This window comes from Trichoplusia ni, chromosome 19 (assembly GCF_003590095.1).
Source record: "Trichoplusia ni isolate ovarian cell line Hi5 chromosome 19, tn1, whole genome shotgun sequence".
Taxonomy (NCBI): Eukaryota; Metazoa; Arthropoda; class Insecta; order Lepidoptera; family Noctuidae; genus Trichoplusia; species Trichoplusia ni.
The window spans coordinates 4067072-4085801 of NC_039496.1; the positions used below are offsets into that span (position 1 = coordinate 4067072).

General features: G+C 33.0%; 1 protein-coding gene across 3 annotated transcripts; it reads left to right on the plus strand.

Annotated features, from left to right (window-relative positions):
- Positions 1 to 12048: 12048 nt before the first annotated feature.
- LOC113503446 lies at positions 12049 to 13841 on the plus strand. 3 transcript variants are annotated; one of them, XM_026885421.1, is made up of 3 exons: positions 12049 to 12206; positions 12453 to 12802; positions 13048 to 13841. In XM_026885421.1, exons 2-3 carry the CDS (start codon positions 12727 to 12729, stop codon positions 13758 to 13760), a joined length of 789 nt encoding a protein of 262 aa, XP_026741222.1. In that variant the 5' UTR covers positions 12049 to 12206; positions 12453 to 12726; the 3' UTR covers positions 13761 to 13841. The 3 variants fall into 3 exon arrangements, with proteins under 3 accessions (XP_026741222.1, XP_026741223.1, XP_026741224.1); XM_026885422.1 differs by having other exon boundaries at positions 12590 to 12802; XM_026885423.1 differs by having other exon boundaries at positions 12051 to 12206; positions 12453 to 12787.
- Positions 13842 to 18730: the final 4889 nt, after the last annotated feature.

The window sequence follows — 18730 nt, forward strand, 5'->3', positions numbered from 1 at the left end:
TAACCATCCGTTGCTATCAGAGTTGTAGGCTTAGATTTCGAGCGCTGTTACAATTTTTGCGACCATACGAATTGGTGTTAATATTGATTTCCAGAGTTAACCCAAATCAATTTCAATTATATTGAAAAAAAAAACATAATTTAAAGAAAGCCTACCGGGTAATTCGAAACTAGATACCTAGTCCTCAAACTGTTAAAACCGCATAAATTCGATAAGCACTTACAAATTGCTTGGAATACTTGCGGTGGACTAGGCGTGAAACAAATAGCTGTTCAAATTTAGTGTTTCCTGTTTTCTGGGCTCATGGAATTCCGGGGCGGTGCGGGGCGCGCCGCATTTGACGTTTATTCGATTTAAGTCCAACCGCCGGCCGCAAGACCAGTAAAGTGCCGTGTGAATAAAGTTTAAGCTGTAAATTCAGTTTGCTGTGTAGTACGCTACAGCAATACTTTGTAGCAATCAGGGATCTCGCGGGATTAGACGTGCAAACCGAAGCTTGTGCAACAATGCTGTACTGAATCCCATATTTCGAATAATTTGCATGCGTCTGCAGTTCTGTAGGAATAAAAATAAGCTGTACCTACACAGCGCTCACGTAGCCGTCTAACAAAGTAAATTTTACGGACACTAATTTGAGATGAATAAAACCTCTTTTATCAGAACTGAATAAGTCTCTACATAAGTAAAACATATTTTATTGATAATTTGAAGCAAGCATTGAAAGCTCATAGTAAAAATATTATTGAGCATGTTTTCATTAATTAATTAAGTACTATTTTCTCATGTTCATTTTCTTTCAACTAATAATGCTAAAGTGGATTTCATTCGTCCGTAGCATCCTTTCATACGTTTTATCTAGGTCATAGTAATTCGAGATAGAACTATTTAATTCAATGAAAAAAACACGAGGGCAAATAACGCGACGCTAACGACGTTTATTGAACTTTTTTATTCATTGTGAAATTGTCGAAGAAGCGGTGACTATAATAGGTAATGAAATTGAAACGGAATTTAAATTAAATCTTCTGGATATTATTATGTTCAAATTTCGAACGTTTCCGATGGTTTTAATAAAGTATTTTTTTCAGTAGTTCACTTTTTAAACAGTTGTTGATTTTTCGGATGGTAGTGATACTTTCTGGTAGACCTAATGCAATTTTTACGTACATTATAAAAACCGTTAACATACATGTCAGATTTGCGACACGAAGGGTTCCGTGCCAAAAGGCCGAAAGAAATGTAGACAAACATGCAAAAAAAACCGTTATTTAACCTCGATTTTAATGTTGTTTTAGCTGCAACAAAAATACATCATCTATGAGAGTTTCAATTGCCCAGCTAACATACAGCATTAGGTTTCAATTTAACCCTTGACTACGAAACCATAAAAAACGAAACTGTTATATGTATGTATTGTTCGTTGAAAATAACATATTCATCGAATAAATATCGGACAACAATACAACAAGAGAAATAGCAATGCGAAGTGGGTCAGCTCATTTAACAAAGTCAACGACACTTCACCGAATTCATAAAATATAGAGTCCACCATTTTAAATTTCAATAACATGCAAATATAAAAATTGGTTTCACAAAGTTCATTCCAGTTCAAAACCTTCCCATACTTGTTCTTTTCAAGAGAGATTTTCCTGAGTATTATAAAGCGGATTTAGAAAGAAATAAAATATCTGACTCATATATTATGACTCTTATACGTATGCAGATAAGGTCGAGAATTGTAAATTGGTTTTATGCTATAATATTTGATTCGTTATTGTGATTCTTATTTGTATGGAGGTAAGGTTGAATGTTGGAGAAGGTTTTATGGTATAATATTGAAATCGGAAAGGCAGTGCCATAAATTGGATTATATTGGTAGTAACTATGATTGAATCGGTAATGATACTTCATTAGCCGGGAATAGAACTGATGTCCCAGGGGTAATAGTTGTAATGGATGTCATTAACTATTTGTTTTAAACTTATTGTTTAGTTAAAGCTATTAAAGCGAATGTTTATATTTCTATATATGTACGTTAATTTGACAGTCCTGGTGAAATTTGAATTTAACCTTATTACAAGCATTTATGTTTTCGTGGAAAACATTTTTATTCATTGGTTTATACTGACCTTTTTCAGGCTATATTTCATGGAAAGGCTTCATGACATTATATTATTTGATTAATATGAAAGTTGTTAAATTTATTTCGTTTCTTTTTTACGTTACATTTTGTTACCTGAATTTTAGGTACATGTCTAGATAAAATAATTGAAAGTTGTGTAAACTATACTCCAATTAGTTACGTACTTAATAAAGGTCTTGGTAAATCTTGGCGCACGGTTTTTAGAAACACTTCTTAAATATATTTTTTGAGTGAAGTAGACTAATCACACGAATGTTTTACCTTTTTTATGTACCTAGACTAACGGAGTGAAAATGTCGTAACAAAGAGCAACGCAAACAAATAAATAATTTATATAAACCATATCATGTCTGCATCAAGTTAAAAAACATGTCTTGTTAATTTTTATTAACTTTTTCACTTGTCCGTAACCTTACCTCCGAAACTGATTTGGTTCTCAATTCGGTATTAAACTTGTTGCAAATTCTGGAAACTTTATTTAAAAAAAAACCTCTCACACTTAGGAATTTAAGGAGGTTTTACAAAAAATCTAATCACATGCACAAACACATCCAGACACTCAAAAAGCATTAAAAAAACTTTAACTCCAGGTCCAAATATATTAAAAACAACACTTGATTTATCAGGAGTAACCTGTAGGTTTTCTGCCTAGCCAACCATTTTTATAAGCTATATAAAACCTATATGCTCCTTGGAGTAATGCCATGCATCAATAATCTCAATTTTAGCGTCTTATCTTGGTCAAAATGTTTCTGGACAGTGTCCTCATAATCTCATGAAGCCTGTATTAGGTACTGCCAATACTAAATTATGGGTGTATCATTCATAGACTAAGTCGTGGTTAGTTCATTATCATCCACAGCCTTTGTCCTCCCACTGCTGGGCATAGGTCTCCCCTTTCTCTGCCAATTCCTACGGTCCTGTGCCACCCTGATCCAGACGGGAGACCTTTCTTCCTTTCTCTCTCAAGACGACCCATCTTGACAAATGTAATACGTATTTACGATTTAGAAATAAATTGAAAACAGTCTTAGCCTACACAGTCCTCCTTCAAAAGTAAATGGTTAAACAGGCCTACCAACTGATCCAACTCAGTTATTATGTTAAAGCTAAATGCAAAACACATATTAATTACGTTGACAGATCTGAAGTTTTGAAGGTTGGGTGACGGTCAGCCGGCAGTCTAGACGGTCAAATTACAACAATTCATCACAAGCATCTGGAACAGACAACTATAAATCATAAATAAATATTCATGATACGCGATGCCCGTACATCACTATTATTATAGAATAAAATATGAACTCAGGTTCTGCCGATATATTATAGTTACAGTTTACGGCAGATAGAGAAGTACAGGGAGTTTTTTTTCTGTTGATAAGCCAATCACGAAAATATTTTTAATGTGAGGGTCGTCTTGACGTTATATAACGTTTTTTATGAAAAGGGGTCACTAAAGTTATAGCTGTTCCCAAAATAATACAGTCTGTTTTGCGATACAGTGCCAAAGTCACTGAAAAATAAGAAATAAAAATAAATAAATAGAATTCTCTCATGAATACATCCATTATACATAATACTTAGAATTTTATAAACACATTAAGCTTTAGAAATAAGAAGGATTTAATAAAAGTAATAAAATGTTTTTGTTTTAAGTACAAGAGTATTAAGTAACAAAGGACTTTTCATAATTTCGAAAATGAATTTGAATTTCATATTTTGACACATCAAGTCTATATAATTCCTTTCGCTATAATATATTTTAAAATACTTATCCTGGATTTAGTTCAGTGAAAATAAAATAAAAGCACTTAAGCTTCATAATTGATAAAAAGACATTGTGCTTGCACATTATAAAAAAAAAAATTCAAGATAATTACCGATGTTTTGTAGATTGTAAAAAAAAATACGTATCATAATATGATACGCTTGCAGTATGTATAGAAAACTCAACGATCCTTAAATTCACTTTATTTTTTCAATTTGCTAGTTACTCACACTTTCTTTTTCATACATTTTAGCATATTCATTAGTGTAAATGTTGAAATGGATTTTGTCTATTGGGATTGCTCTGGTGAGACTATCTAGCCGCGCTATCTAGCGATACTAATAGTTACTTTCATGTCCATGAATTATCCATAAGACAAATGAATGTTCTTTTTGTTCGAAATTAGTAATTTGAAACCTACAATAGTTTTAAAATAGACAGGTAAAACGTATCGCATATTTTTTATTGTTGAACTAGCTGTTGCCCGCGACTTCGTCCCCGTGGGTAGAAAATAAAAGTTATGTTTTATACCTGCCCTATTTTTTTCACATTTTCCTTCGTATCTTCGCCCCTATTAGTCGCAGCGTGATGGTTTATAGCCTAAAGCCTTCCTCGATGAATGATCTATTCAACACAACACAACACAAATAATATTTCAATTTGGATCAGTAGTTCCTGAGATTAGCGCGTTCAAACAAACAAACTCTTCAGCTTTATATATTAGTATAGATTGGAATATAAAATTTAAGATTTCAAGTTGTCCACTTAGATCAATTGCTTTATATAATAACAGTTGGAGTAAAGGTAATAAAACATATTGACGCGTTAGGCAGCGTATCACATAAGGTAAGACAATAAATCCTTCACATAATGATTGATGGCACCAATAATTATGTTCTAATCTGAGAAATGATAGACATTGTCGATAATGACACAGCTTATTTGATATATTGAGGGTGTTTTATCAATATTGCTGTGTTTGTGTAATATTTAGATAAGCAACATTTAGTTCGTAGTATGATTACGACATTTTTTAGCTTCTCTGGACCCTGGATTGTGGAGGAAAAGCCTTTTCTAGAGTCTTAACGATTTGAAAGCTTTTTGTTTATCGTAACCAGGATTTGAACTAACCATTTGTTAATTTTTTATTCTTATATCTGCATCTGACCATGTGTTTCAGCTACTTCTACACACTACCTTTTGACATTCAAAAGTTTTGATCGTTTTTGCTGATTATTTTGACCAGATCATCACATCATTTCCATTGCTTTGAATGTCAAACAATAATTATCTATAAGCAATTAAGTAACTTTACAATATTTTTTGACGTTCCTTGCTCAAGTTTACCTCACGAACACATACATATTTGCATTACTAGTATAACAAAAGTTACTCATTCAATATTACTATAAAATGAAATGAAACCGGAATATTAAGAGCACTGTGCCAATAATGCGAGGCATCAATCCAATGGAAACGGATTTATAACTTGAGAGGCGTTTAATTTTAAAAATGCATCGGGACGGAGGCATCCTTTACTACCGTTCTTTATAAAAGTTCTTTCAGACAAACCGAAATGCTGAAGAAGCGAAATAATTCTAAGAATTGCACGTATGAAATGTTTTGTTATGATATAGAGATGAAAGGAGGTCTAATTATGCTTTTTGATGGTGAATTAGGTGTAATATAGACAGATTTTTTATATTTAATTATTTATTTATATCCTTTCATGTTTTAAATCATTTTTTTTATTATTAAAGTAAACTTAGCTATGACTGAAGTTATTAAGAAAACGTGTCACGAAAACTCAAAGTCCATACAGATTAAATGCAGTTTTCTAAAAACAGTATCCGTCTATTTCATATTATAAAATAAAAGAATTCCTTGGTTTTGTGTGAGAGGATACTAAATGGCTTCGTGCGCACGTTCACCAATAGAAGGCGAATAAATGACCTTTCGATAAAATGAGGAAGAAATTTATAGTTACGTAGGAAAATGCATGTTCACTAAGCTTCGTAGCGAAAAGCGCTTGTCGGACGCTTCTTCTTATGTAAGAATTCTATTTACGATTCTGATTGTATGCTTAGGAATTTTTGAAAATCACTTTTTTAGTATATGGAAACTTAAAAGAAAATTGCCGGTTTTACGCTTTTATAGAGTCATCAACAAATCAAACAAAAAGACAGACATTCATTTTGCGGTAGGATGCAGCCGCATTCGTTGTTAAAAACTGTGTCGTAGAGTGTACATTTTACAAGTATGACTATTGGAATCAAACGTTCTTTTCCTCTTTGTCTTTACAAAAGTGATATTTCATCTATTATTAGTGTTGACAGAAAATACCCGTATGTAAACGGGTGAACGTTTAAAAGTCAGGATACTTATCGAAACAATGTATTTTCTGCATTTTCAAAAAAGAAGGTAAACGATTGTAGAAATGACTAAAAAGTCTAATAAATGTAGACTCAGATCCCTAACTCTAGTCCTTTCAAATAAAACAACCACAGCAACAATTTTAACCGTTACCGCCACTACTCTATAATTTTACATGAAAAAACGCATGATAAACGTTTAAAACAAAACATATTTTAATCACCTTTGTCTAGAAAATTTACGATCTAAAATAAAATACCTGCAGCGCGCTGAGATAGGCACCGAATTGACAGAATGACCGCATCGATCTGTTCGGAATAGCCGACCCCACAATGAAATATCCTTGCTTTCTGATAGATTAACTGCTACTGTCAACGTTGTCGTGGTTTGCCAAGACTTAAACCCATATTAGTTTGGACATTTCGTATGTTTATTGACGAATATTCGAACGAAACCGACGCTTGGCACGTTTGGACACTTACGTGCTGTTGCCAATTTGTTATTTTGGGGTATTTACTGTTTTAGACGTGGAAGTTCTTTATTGAGGTTTCTATAGTTCAACCATTTTTAGAGTTCCATAGCAGAAAGGTTGAAAATTGAACACACGACTCCACTGTCTGTCTGTACGTCACACTAATCAGTATACCACAACAGAAATTTACTCTGATTATGTATATTTATTGCCGCTTCAATATAACAAAAGAAAGTCAAAGTTGGGCAACGGAAGAGCAGACATTATAATATTCTACATATAATATTCCACAACTTTCACACAACGCCATCTAGTCTCAAATTAAGCAGAGCTTGCATTATGAGTAGTAGACAACTGATAAACATACTTATATAGTTCTAAATAAATACATTATAGAGATAAATTACACCCAGACACAGAAAAAATGATCGTGCTCATCACATAAACATTTGTCCTGGGTCGGAATCAAACCTCCGGTATAGCAGTCAGGGTCACTAACCACTAGACTAACACGCCCGTCATTAATTTAATGGTGGGGTAATTTCTTTGGAAAATGTATTTTACTTTATTTGTGCGGAACACTAAGCCTTGCAAGTCCGACTTGCACTTGAATGGATATTTTTTGAACGCGTTTACTAAATGAACTGACCATGATAATATCGAAAATAATAATCCGATGTCGGTAGATAATTAGTACATTGCTTAAGTACTATCCCTGACCGCATGCAGAAATCTAATGCAATAACTAGTCACAGTCGCGTCCCTTCATATTATTATCATGTTACACATGTCTCGCTCCGTGAATACAAAAGGGCCACAATTAAAAAAAAGTAAAAATCGTTTTATTGCAAAAATGACACCTGAACCGACTATATATTATAGTGAAAAAAAAAACTAATACGCATCTAATGATATATTAACATCTTATATTTAATTAAAAAGTATATAAAATATTAAAAAAAAAACAGTTTCAAAAATTTGTTAAATTTGTTTTGGCTGTCCTGTAAAATTTATGGATTTCGATTTGTGTCCTTTTTGTATTCAAGGAGCGGTCTATTACGTACCATAGCTAGTATTGAAGTAACAGATGACTTAACAAACATAATGCATATTTAAACTCCAATGTTTGTTGTATTTACTTACTATACTTGTATGTGTAATTGTCTAATTATTAGACAATAATGACTCATTACTATATTGCGTACTATTACATAAAAACAATAGAATAGATTGGCAAACAAAGGTATTGACAATGGAATTATTAGTAATCAATGAAAAGTCGTTATAGTAAACAAGATTCAATAGAAAATTATCAAATAACAAATTTTATAAATAAAACAATTAAGAAAATAAACGTTGGTCTTAAAATACTATAACCAAGAGAAATCATTTTAAATGAGAATATTTTAGCTTGTAATAAGTGGTAATGGTCACCACTCCAAACCCTAGCACAATATGTCGCGGGATCGATCCCCGCACAGGACAAGCAATTGTGTGATTTACGAAAACTTGTTCTAGGTGTCATGTGCATATGACTTGAATGTTTGTATAAATTCAAGTGGAAACGGCACTATTTTTTCCTCACTGTTTCACTGTTAATAATTGTCAGCAATCTGGTTATAAATGTTTACTTCAGAACCATAAATCTCAATCTGTTTGAAATATTTCAATTAAAACGTGCCCAAGTCAGCATTGAATTTATCCAATTTAGTATGATTTATAAAAAAAAAAACGTGTTGAAATCTCTTTCTTAAGATAGAATATCTTATAGTACCAGTCTGACTGACAATCCGCCAATGACTCTTAACCTATCGCTAAAGGTCACAGCGCAAAAAATGTATCATTTATTTAAAAAAGGTCAACAAAATTTTACAGCCTCATTTCGAATCTCTATACATTCTTATTTGATTGTCGATGAAATTCAGTAAAAATTTCTCTATGGGCAATTGGATTAGCATCAACTGGCTATTACACGGTGGCTTGACTGCTCCACGATAAAATACGTCCAATTCCAGACCAGAGATTAAAATTTTTATTTACATACTTATGTAATTTATTTTGATCATGTTACGTGGTCGGTGTTTTAATGGGATTTCTATTTTAGACGTTTTTTAAATTTTGTTTGGGCATTTATTAGTTTACACCTACATAGACAAGCTTTCGTACTAGATACCAGAGAGTTTATGAAACACTAAAAAGTTATACCAATTATAGGGAAAAGCGAATGAACGAATGATTGAGACAGAATATACATTAAGCTTACGTATAATTAACTATCATATGCGACTCCATTTCAAAAGCCAACCCCCATAACTGTAAAGAATTTGTGAAATATTTTGTGACTTTCTTTTTTTTCTAAACAGCGATCATTGACGTGAGGTTATAAACAAAAGAAAATGAGTATAATAAACATTATAAACATAAAGACGAAAACCATCACAAAATACTATAACACGAATAGTACGTAAATGAAGCACTCTACATTGAAATATAGAAAATAAATCTTATGTTATAACCTACGTAGAACAGGGAGTGCGATAAGCGAAATGAGTTAAAGCCTTCGGGAGCACCAACAGTCCAGTCTGGGGAAATTCATTTAATTTAATACTACAGTAAATTGTTACACAGTTTGTATGAACGAGGTGACAGTGCCACTACTTTATCAACGTTTTTTTTACACAAATGTAATAGGGTTGACGACAATTATTTTCTAAAACGTGACGTCACTTGTTTGTACGTTTTTGTCGCAAGACGCCTCCACGTAACTTTAAAGCCTGTATATTCTTTGTTATAAAAAAATCTGCTAAATTGCATCCCTTAAACTTTTAAGGTTCCATACCGCAGGGTTAAAGCGGGTCCCTAGTATTGCCGCACCACTGTCTATCCATCTGTCATCAAGCCAAACAAATGTCTTCCGACCCGTGATAGCTAGAAATTTGAAAATTTTACAGGTGATGGCTGCTGTTACAAAAAGTACATATGTGGCAAATAAATATGTGTGGGAACCTACCCACAAGTTTATTCGTTTCCACACCGATTCGTTCTTTTTTTATATTACTTGTACGGAACCCTTATTGTCGCGAGTCCGACTCGCTATTGACCACCTTTTATTATTCAGATATCGGCAAAAATACTCGCCTAATATTTTTAAAATCTATCTGATATACAAAAAAGATTTTTTTATACAAAGTCGTCATCTGCATTATTTTTTCTCCTCAACCGTTTTTACTCGTGCTCGAATTCAATTCATTCGAGCTACATGAAATATGTAAACAATATTATCGAAAGAAAAGAGCAACGTTACATAATCTAAGATTTTCTCGTTAAAATGGTACAGTCTCAAAAAAAGGCGTTCTGAGGAAATTAAGCGCCTTATAAATCTTCATGTGGGAGTAACTTGTTCAAAGTAGAAAGATATCGAATGAAACGGTCTTTTTAAACATTTATGTAAACTTTCCTTTTTTTTCGGCTTTATATTTCTTTGGAGAAATAGCCGGGGGTGGGTTAAATATTAAATAAAACGGATCATTCTACAACGGTAATTTAAATAAAAGCTTCAAAGATAAGACTATCGTTTTCCTAAAAAAATGTTATCTTTTTGTATTGACAGCTCAAACGTCTCTTATAAGACTGAATTGTGTTTAAAGGTTGATCTTTGAGTTTAAATATTTTATGAGTTATCAGAGTTTCAATCTTTGTTTCATACAATTACTTATCCTCAAAAATACATACGTGTCACATATTTTTAGGGTTCCGTACAAAAGAATCAAATACAATTTTTGCCGCTACAATATATAAAAATTAGGTTAATATGATGTGCATGGTTAGGTTAGGTATTTTTCAACCTATTTGTACGGAACCCAATATGCAATCTGGCAAGTTTACTCGTAATCGATTTTTAAATTCTACATATAACATATAATAATATCTAATATATAAATATCGTATTGATAATGTCGTTTCATTTATTTCAAACGAGTCCCATCGACTATGGTATAAGCCTAAATTACTAAAATTAAACTAACCATACTTTATGTAGTACGGTAAGTAATCTAGATTACGCGTAAAATCAATTTCATCAACAAATAACACTCCCAAAAACAGATTTCGATCACAAAACGCCAATGAAAAGCCGAGACACTTCCAAGTCTATCGCTATCTGTTCCTTCCCCTCTTCCCAAACAATCAGGGCCACCTATTTACGATCACGTAAAACTCAGATCTGATACCGAAATAACATAAACAAATCGCGATAGAAATCTACATGGCCCTATCTTTGTAGTAGAAATCGTAACATGAACAGAATCTGAAAGCTTACCAATAACAGTTGAAGGAACACCAGCGGGGTGTAAGCGAGATGCCGTTCTATATCGTATAGTTTTCTGTCTCGCTTCCACACGATGAACTATGTTACTTTGAGAAGTGGTGGTAGGTAGCCTGGTATATTTGTAGCATACAAATAACCTAAGAGTCCGTTTGCGTCATAAAAGTCACATCTTTTGTGAATAACGAGAGAAGTTACAAAAAAGTTGTTTGCCCCTGTTTTTATGCTCAGCTACGCTTTACCATAACATTTTATGGTAATTTTATTTGAACCAATGCGAATATGAGCGTTTGTCATAAATGCCTGAAACGCTTTCACTAGATTTTTTCCGAGAGATTCATTTTTTCTGTGGCTAGATTTAAAATTTTTCAAATAAACGAAGCTATTTTAATTGGTGTTTTTTTTAGGGTTTCTACGAATTGAATTTTGGTTTATTTTTGCAATAGTGCGAGAGGATACACAAATACATTTTTATTCACATTTTGTCCGCCGATTTCCAAACATTCAGTTAATAAAATAGGTTTCGATTGGCTTCACATTAAATTACTACACAAACAATTAGTCAAATACTTACCTTCATTATTTCGAATTTTTGATTCACAGAAACTACATGTTTCCCTGATCCGATTTTTTCGAAATCGAAATCAAATGAATATAAAAAAAAAACGAATCCGTGCATCACAACAAACGCACTCATTTAGGGTCAACAACACATTTGACTTAGCGAACTTCTTTTATTGATTCAACTGAAAGATAAGTATCCGGTTATTGAAGCTACACAAACATAACGGGACGATCACAATGGCTTAGAATCAAGGCGGTGGTGAGCAAACATTCAATTGTCGAATGTCCGTAGCTCAGTCGCTAGTGTGTAAACAGGGGTAAACAATAGCACACGTAATGCATCAGTAGACTCTTGTCAACCAACCAAACAGATATAAGAAAGATTTTTCACTTCACAACGCCATTATTCTAGTTGTTTCCCGGAATCAAAGACGTACACTTGTGGAGTTTTTGTTTATCCAAACGTCTTGAGTTACGCTCGGCGCAGTGAGATGTGTGACTGGTGTTCATGAAAAGAATTTAAGAGCTTAAAAGTTTTTGTTGTTTCGCCGAAAATGGAATGGTAATTTTCTTTTGCTTTTTTGTCATCCACTCCTACTATAAGGATAGAAATAAAATTCTAAGCTTTAAAAAATACAATATGTAACAGTTTTTAGTCCAAGTCGTAGTAGTAGCACCTTATAAATACTAATACGTCTGTTGTTACATACCAATCAGGCCTTTGCAAAAAAAAACTATGCCAGTAAAACTATCACTCACTCATAACCCATTAAAAACAACAGAAGATTACATGTACATTTTCTTTCAGATATAAACAATTTGCAAAACAATGGAGATATAACCATTGTTAGAGGAACAGAAAGTTTACATGTAATACAAACACAATTAAAGAATAAGACTTAGTGACGTAAAGTTATTACGAAGCACACACTTGAAACGTTTTAGCTGGAAGTGGTAGCAGTATAGCGCCGTCTGCGAGCAACACAGCCGGCTCTGTAAAACTCCGTGTAGTAACGAAGCTTGTTAGCGTACTTTAGTAAGAAGATTGTCGCAGCGAAGACACCTTCACAGCGGCGGCACAAATGGAACTAATGAGTTCCCTGTTGTTATACGCTCTTGTAGCACACTTGCCGCAAGCGCTAGGTGAGGTGCCATACGGTTTGTGTTCATTTAATTTTGTTTTTTGACTTTGTTGACCATTTTTAATTGTTAAGGAAAAGGTTTTGTTTAAATTCGTGTCTTTGTTTACTCCTCTTAGACGTTTATCTAGTTTAAAAAGAAGTGTGTTTTTTTTTCATGTTTGATTGTTTAATTCAACACTTTAACATTTAAACCACATAAAAAAATTGTAATTGAATTGGATGTTACACAATAAACAGTTAATATTTTTTCTTTATTTTCAGCTAACCACATTAAACCAAGACCCTCAGATCTAGACATAAAATTCAACAACTCAATGATATTCCATCAAATGCCGATGCCAAAGAAAATCCTATTGAACATCAACGGGCCCCCACTCGTGAACATGGTGAACGACTTACAAGTGGTGTTCATGGACGTGAATTGCAAGAAATGCATCGATTGTATGGAAAGAGCAATCAAAGCGTACAAAACCCACTACCACATAGTCAAGCAACGACCGAGAACTGATGAACTACATCAAGAAGTACTCAAAAATCGATACGGGAAGGGTAAACGAATTAAAAGAGAAAGCAGATCAAAGAAAGAAACAGAAACAGCAACAACCACATCGAAAACAAGAAAGGGTAAACCGAAGAAGAAGACAGTGTCGGTAACAAAATACAACGTTGACGGTGAAGTGTATGCGGTGAAAGTAAACGAGACAAGTAATCAAGTAAACATCGAACACCAAAACGACACCCTAGTGTCAACGTGCCAACTGTTCAGCGTCACGAAGACTGCCCTATGCGACACACCAGAAGCTTTCTCAGTACTGTTACCCCCAAAAAGAAAGACTGTTAAGAAGAAAAGTACTAAAACGTATAGACCACGCACACCGGAACCACATTTCATGATACCATCGTTTAGGAAACGACAAGTGGATAACACGCAAGAACCAGATAATTTTATGTCTTCAATAGAGGAATCCTACTGACATGATATGTAAACTCATTACATTAAACTAATAAGTAGTAATAATATTGTAAGTTAGTTAATAAATGTGTTAAGAACTCGATGTTGTTGAAACTTTATTTTATTTGAGGGCTAGCGATCACGGAGTTAGATTCTGGCAAAATCTTTGATAGAGCATTATTTTTCGCAATAATGTTATAGTCGAGTTTAAACTTGCCTTCCCTTATCACTGTGGCACATTACGCATGAAGAATTAATTCAATAAGGTATTTGACTAAATAAAAATGCAACTCTGTTTATTCTGTCAGAAACTTTAAAAAAAAAATGATAACGATTTTTAAAGAAAGATAAAAATACTTAAAATAAGGAATTTTTTAAAGTATAAGAATGCAGTGGAGGCCAAAAAACATCACTTGCTAGTAAAAAACGTACTGAACATATCAGTCAGACTCCAAATATTTTTGATAATCTTTATGACGACTTAAACAGTTTTTCTGTTGTTCTTTTCTGTCAAATAGGTACCTTATCCTCCAACGTCCTTTCATAACATACCTACATTGTTTTATGGCAATGAAAATGTAAGAAAGCGATGTGATATTGTAGCTAGTCTACACAAAAGATTTCCCACCATATCTCATAATAGTTACTACCAGGAAATAGAGTATCTAGTTTAATAAACATAATATTTTCTTTCACTATTCTTGAAGATAGATGAAGGCATTGTTTAATGGTCTACGCAAGAATACTTACTTTTTGCTACAGCGACATAAGATGAACAGACTTTTTATAAATATTGTTAACTAGTTAGCTTTCTATGTAGTATTACTTACTATCAGTTGATAGTTTAAATAATGTTGAGTTTTAGGCAAGACTACTGTGTACTGCACTTGTGAGAGCAAGACGCCGCCATACGCCTTGTAGAGCGCTATCTCGCTCCTGCAACGGCAATTGATTTGCTTTAAAAGTCGGTGGCCTTTAGACCGTTCCGTCTAAGTGCTTACCGTCGTTTCGAGTTCCCTGAAAACTTTATAGAAACAGCCCGAGTCATGCTCATATGTACGTCTGACATTACAAGCCATTGTGAATCTTCAGCAGTTTAGAAATCTTGTTACACAAATGCATGGAAAGCTCTTGAAAATTGTTGTGAATCTTCTACTGACATAAATTTTGTATTTGGAGAGTTCTGGAGTAATCTTTTCATTTTTAATTTGTGTTAATGCAAATTATATCTACGTACAGAAACCCCATCACAGATTTTTATTTTTTACCTTATCGCTTCTGCCTAATCATAAAACAGTAAGTACTTAGGCTAATTAAAATACCATTTTTCAAATCTTAATGTTTGAACATTTTGTGCAGACAGTAAAAATAAAAGAAGGTGTGTTGAAAAACCTTAAAAAAAGCTAATTGTTAAATATATAGAGGACTTTGAAAGTCGAAAATATTAATATTATATTAAGCTGTAAGATCATTACTTACTAACGATACGACGCCGTATAACTTGTTAGACGAGACATTAATGAGTTCTTTGTCACAAAACACTAAGAATGGCTCCTTCAAAGAGTTTCGCGAGTTTCATACAGGCACTTAAATACTTAGGTAAATGTTCTGTAGTTTAGATAAAGAAGTTTGAATTGGAAATTTTGATGTTACTATTAAAAGCAAGTGAGTTTAAAGCTGTTATTAAATTTAAAGCAATTATATATTTTTTTGAAGTGTTAAGCATGTTGGTGGGCAAATAGATAGTTATGAAATTTTAAGTACCTATTATAACATGATGTCGCGCCCTAATTGAGAAATAATTAAATAATCTCTATATTGAAATTCATTTTTTTCAGCTCTCAATATTGAAAACTTATAACAACTTTTAATAACCCATGTGCAACAATAAGGAGCTTTTGTATTTGTACACTTTTCTGGTTGGCTTTTGCATTTTCATATGCATAAATTACGACTTTGTACCGCATTGTATAAAGAGAAAAAGTATCGAATGAATCATTTAAAATCGTTCAATTAAAGCTTAGCATAACTACTACTGTAGTTTTATGAAAAGAGATTTATATTATTATATTTTGTCAAATACCCTTGTCAAAGGAAAAAAACCTTTGTAAATTGTTGGCCATCGTCTAAAGCAATGACTATGCTATGCTTTAGTAGGTATGTTTGATATTATGGCGACGTTAGTGTGACACCGCAGATACCGGCTGTTCTAGTCTGTGGTTTAATTAATTATAGCGGCATCTGGCAATCATCCCGATATAACGAATGCCACCTGCAATATCGACTTGTGACCGCAAGGAGTTCGGTTAATCCTTAATTTGAAAGTGTTTGATTGATATGTAGAACAATATCCTATTATATGATTTCAATTTAGACTACAATACAATTCAATTTGGCTATGTTCTTTTGATTGTGATTAAATTAAATTTGGTTTGATTATCTTACGAGTTTGATACGCGTGTTCTAACTAAGAAAGATAGAATATTTCTTTGTCATAATTACAAAGATTTCTAAATATACATTTTACCTTAAAGAAAATAAAATACTTTACCTTAAAGATAATAAGTATTGCACTACTCTAAATTGTTATTAAAAAAGGTTACATTTATTAATAATCTAAAATACTAATACATACTATTACTTATTATTATTTTACTGAAAACAAAAGAGAAAGTAGACTTTAACGTAAGATAATATTAACCAAGACATTTATTAGCAGTACAGAACAGAATCTTATACGATAGGCACCTCTATTGTTCTGCACGAAAATGCTTTGCCCTACAACAAAGACTTAGTCTAGACAAACAGATCAAAAGCTAGATAACACATGCACTTAGTATACTCAGTACTTAGCTGTAGCTATATAAATAAAAGTAACCTAGCCGCAATCTACAATGTTTGCGTGGTTACAAACGATATCGCAGTTGAAAATAAAGGTATTTTTGGTTGATTATCTGTAGATATGTGCGTGTCAATCGTTTCATAAGTAAAAAAGTTACCACGTAGTTACAACCGCGTAACAAAATTTGTACTCTCTATAATTACACAACATTATAAACCTGAAAATACTTTAAAAGAAAAATAGAACAGATTTTATAAAAAGCACGATCGAAAACAAACAAAAGAGTCACAAGAAATCGAAAAAAAAGTACCAGGGCAACATAACGAGACGCGTATTTATTTTCGCTCGGGCTATACCCCGGAGCATTACGGGGTTACATCATGCAGATTAGATGTCGCGAGATAACGGGTGCATACTTTTTATTACGTGTACGTTTGCATATTTAACCTCACCGTGAAAGTGGGAGTTAATCCCGTGTATCAAAATGTTTCTCGGAAAAATATTGCGCGTGTGAAACGTAATGAAATGTGTGACTTTGTAACAAGCTTTCACATTTTAATTGTAAAAGTAATTATGTTTTCCTTTTTTGGTCTTTATAATAGAGTCGGTTGTATTTAAAAAGAGAATAGGTGCTTTTTATAATTAGTTTTTGCGACATGTAACATTGTCTTATCCTGTACAATTATAGCCTCGACTGTAGTTTTTTGCTCTTATTGATTTTTTATAGCTTGCCGGTTAGTAGTTAGATACTGGTAACAGTTCGTATAAAGCACAATAAATTAGGTAAGAGGTAAAAACCTTCGAAAACTGATACAAACCGCAATTCTATATTAACGAGCTCGGTCAAAAGCAGACAAAGATAACATAAACGTACAACAAAAATCCACAAAACTATAAACAAGTAAAGTTCAAATTAAATCCCTCACATCAGTACACCTCAAAGAATTAATAGACATTTCACACACCATAAGAAAGTCACTTCAAAAGGATCACGTATCCAAGTTTTTCGTTATCAACGTTTCGCTGGCCTGGGGCCTCGTATCACCTCGTAAACTAAGATTCACGCTGTAGTTAGAAAGAGACACTGTCATACTACTTTGTAGAGCGCTGTCTCGCTTCCACATCTGAAGCATTCTACTTAAAGAGATCTCGGTAGGCAGTCTGTAGTCTTGTACATTTTCTTCTTAGTTTCTCCCCAAAAACTTTACTTTCGATAAAGACTTGGTAACGAGTTCCGAGTTCGCCAATGTTAGTGTTCTTAGGCGGTTTATTTATCAAGAAGCTTTTCTGATGCTGCAGACGTGAGATTAACGTTTCCTAATGATTTGGATGCCTCTTAATTGGTTTAGTTTTGGGTCGAATATTTTTGGAGGTCTTTCAATTGTTTTCTTGTGTTATTTTCGTATTTCTGAGATTGGAATGAACAAAAGGAGGTCGTTTCTGGAAGTGGGTTAAACAGTTATATAGATGATGATGATGATGAAGACTATATTAAGTGATGTATGCAGTTTGTAATAAATAACGTGTCACATACTATTTCTTTATCCTTTTTAACTTTGTAGAAATTAAAAAATATGACCACATTTCACAATTCATTGAAGCAATATTAATTGAAACCGATATTTGACTATTAAACACAAACCCATTTTAGCTCGCTTTTAATTGAAAGTCATGAAATTTCAAAGGCAATTTTTAGGCCAAAACAGCACTATGTTTCACTTAACGTAATAGCACAATTCCATTTCAGATGTAAGTAATAAAATTTATTTTACCTTCCCAATGCATTTCAATCTTCCTATAAATTACAGTGGACGAAAAATAACGTCGACAGGTAAAATCGTCCGGTAACTTACCGGTAAGATAAAATGCATCTACAATTTTACCTTTTTGGTCAGTTACACGGAATAGAATTCTATTTCGTAATGGCCCGTTAGGTTTACTAACACTAGTTAAGGTAGTAACTGGATTTTGTAAGCTGGTCATTAGAGCCTGATTGTAAATGTATAGAAACCGATCGTTTTAGGTTTTAAGTTGTTTTAGTAAGTTAGTAGTTTAGTTTTTAGTAAGAAATGACTCCTGCACTAATAAATTTAATTGTTGTGTAGCGTGGGATTTCACAAATATTCAAGTTATATTCTCAAAAAATCGTG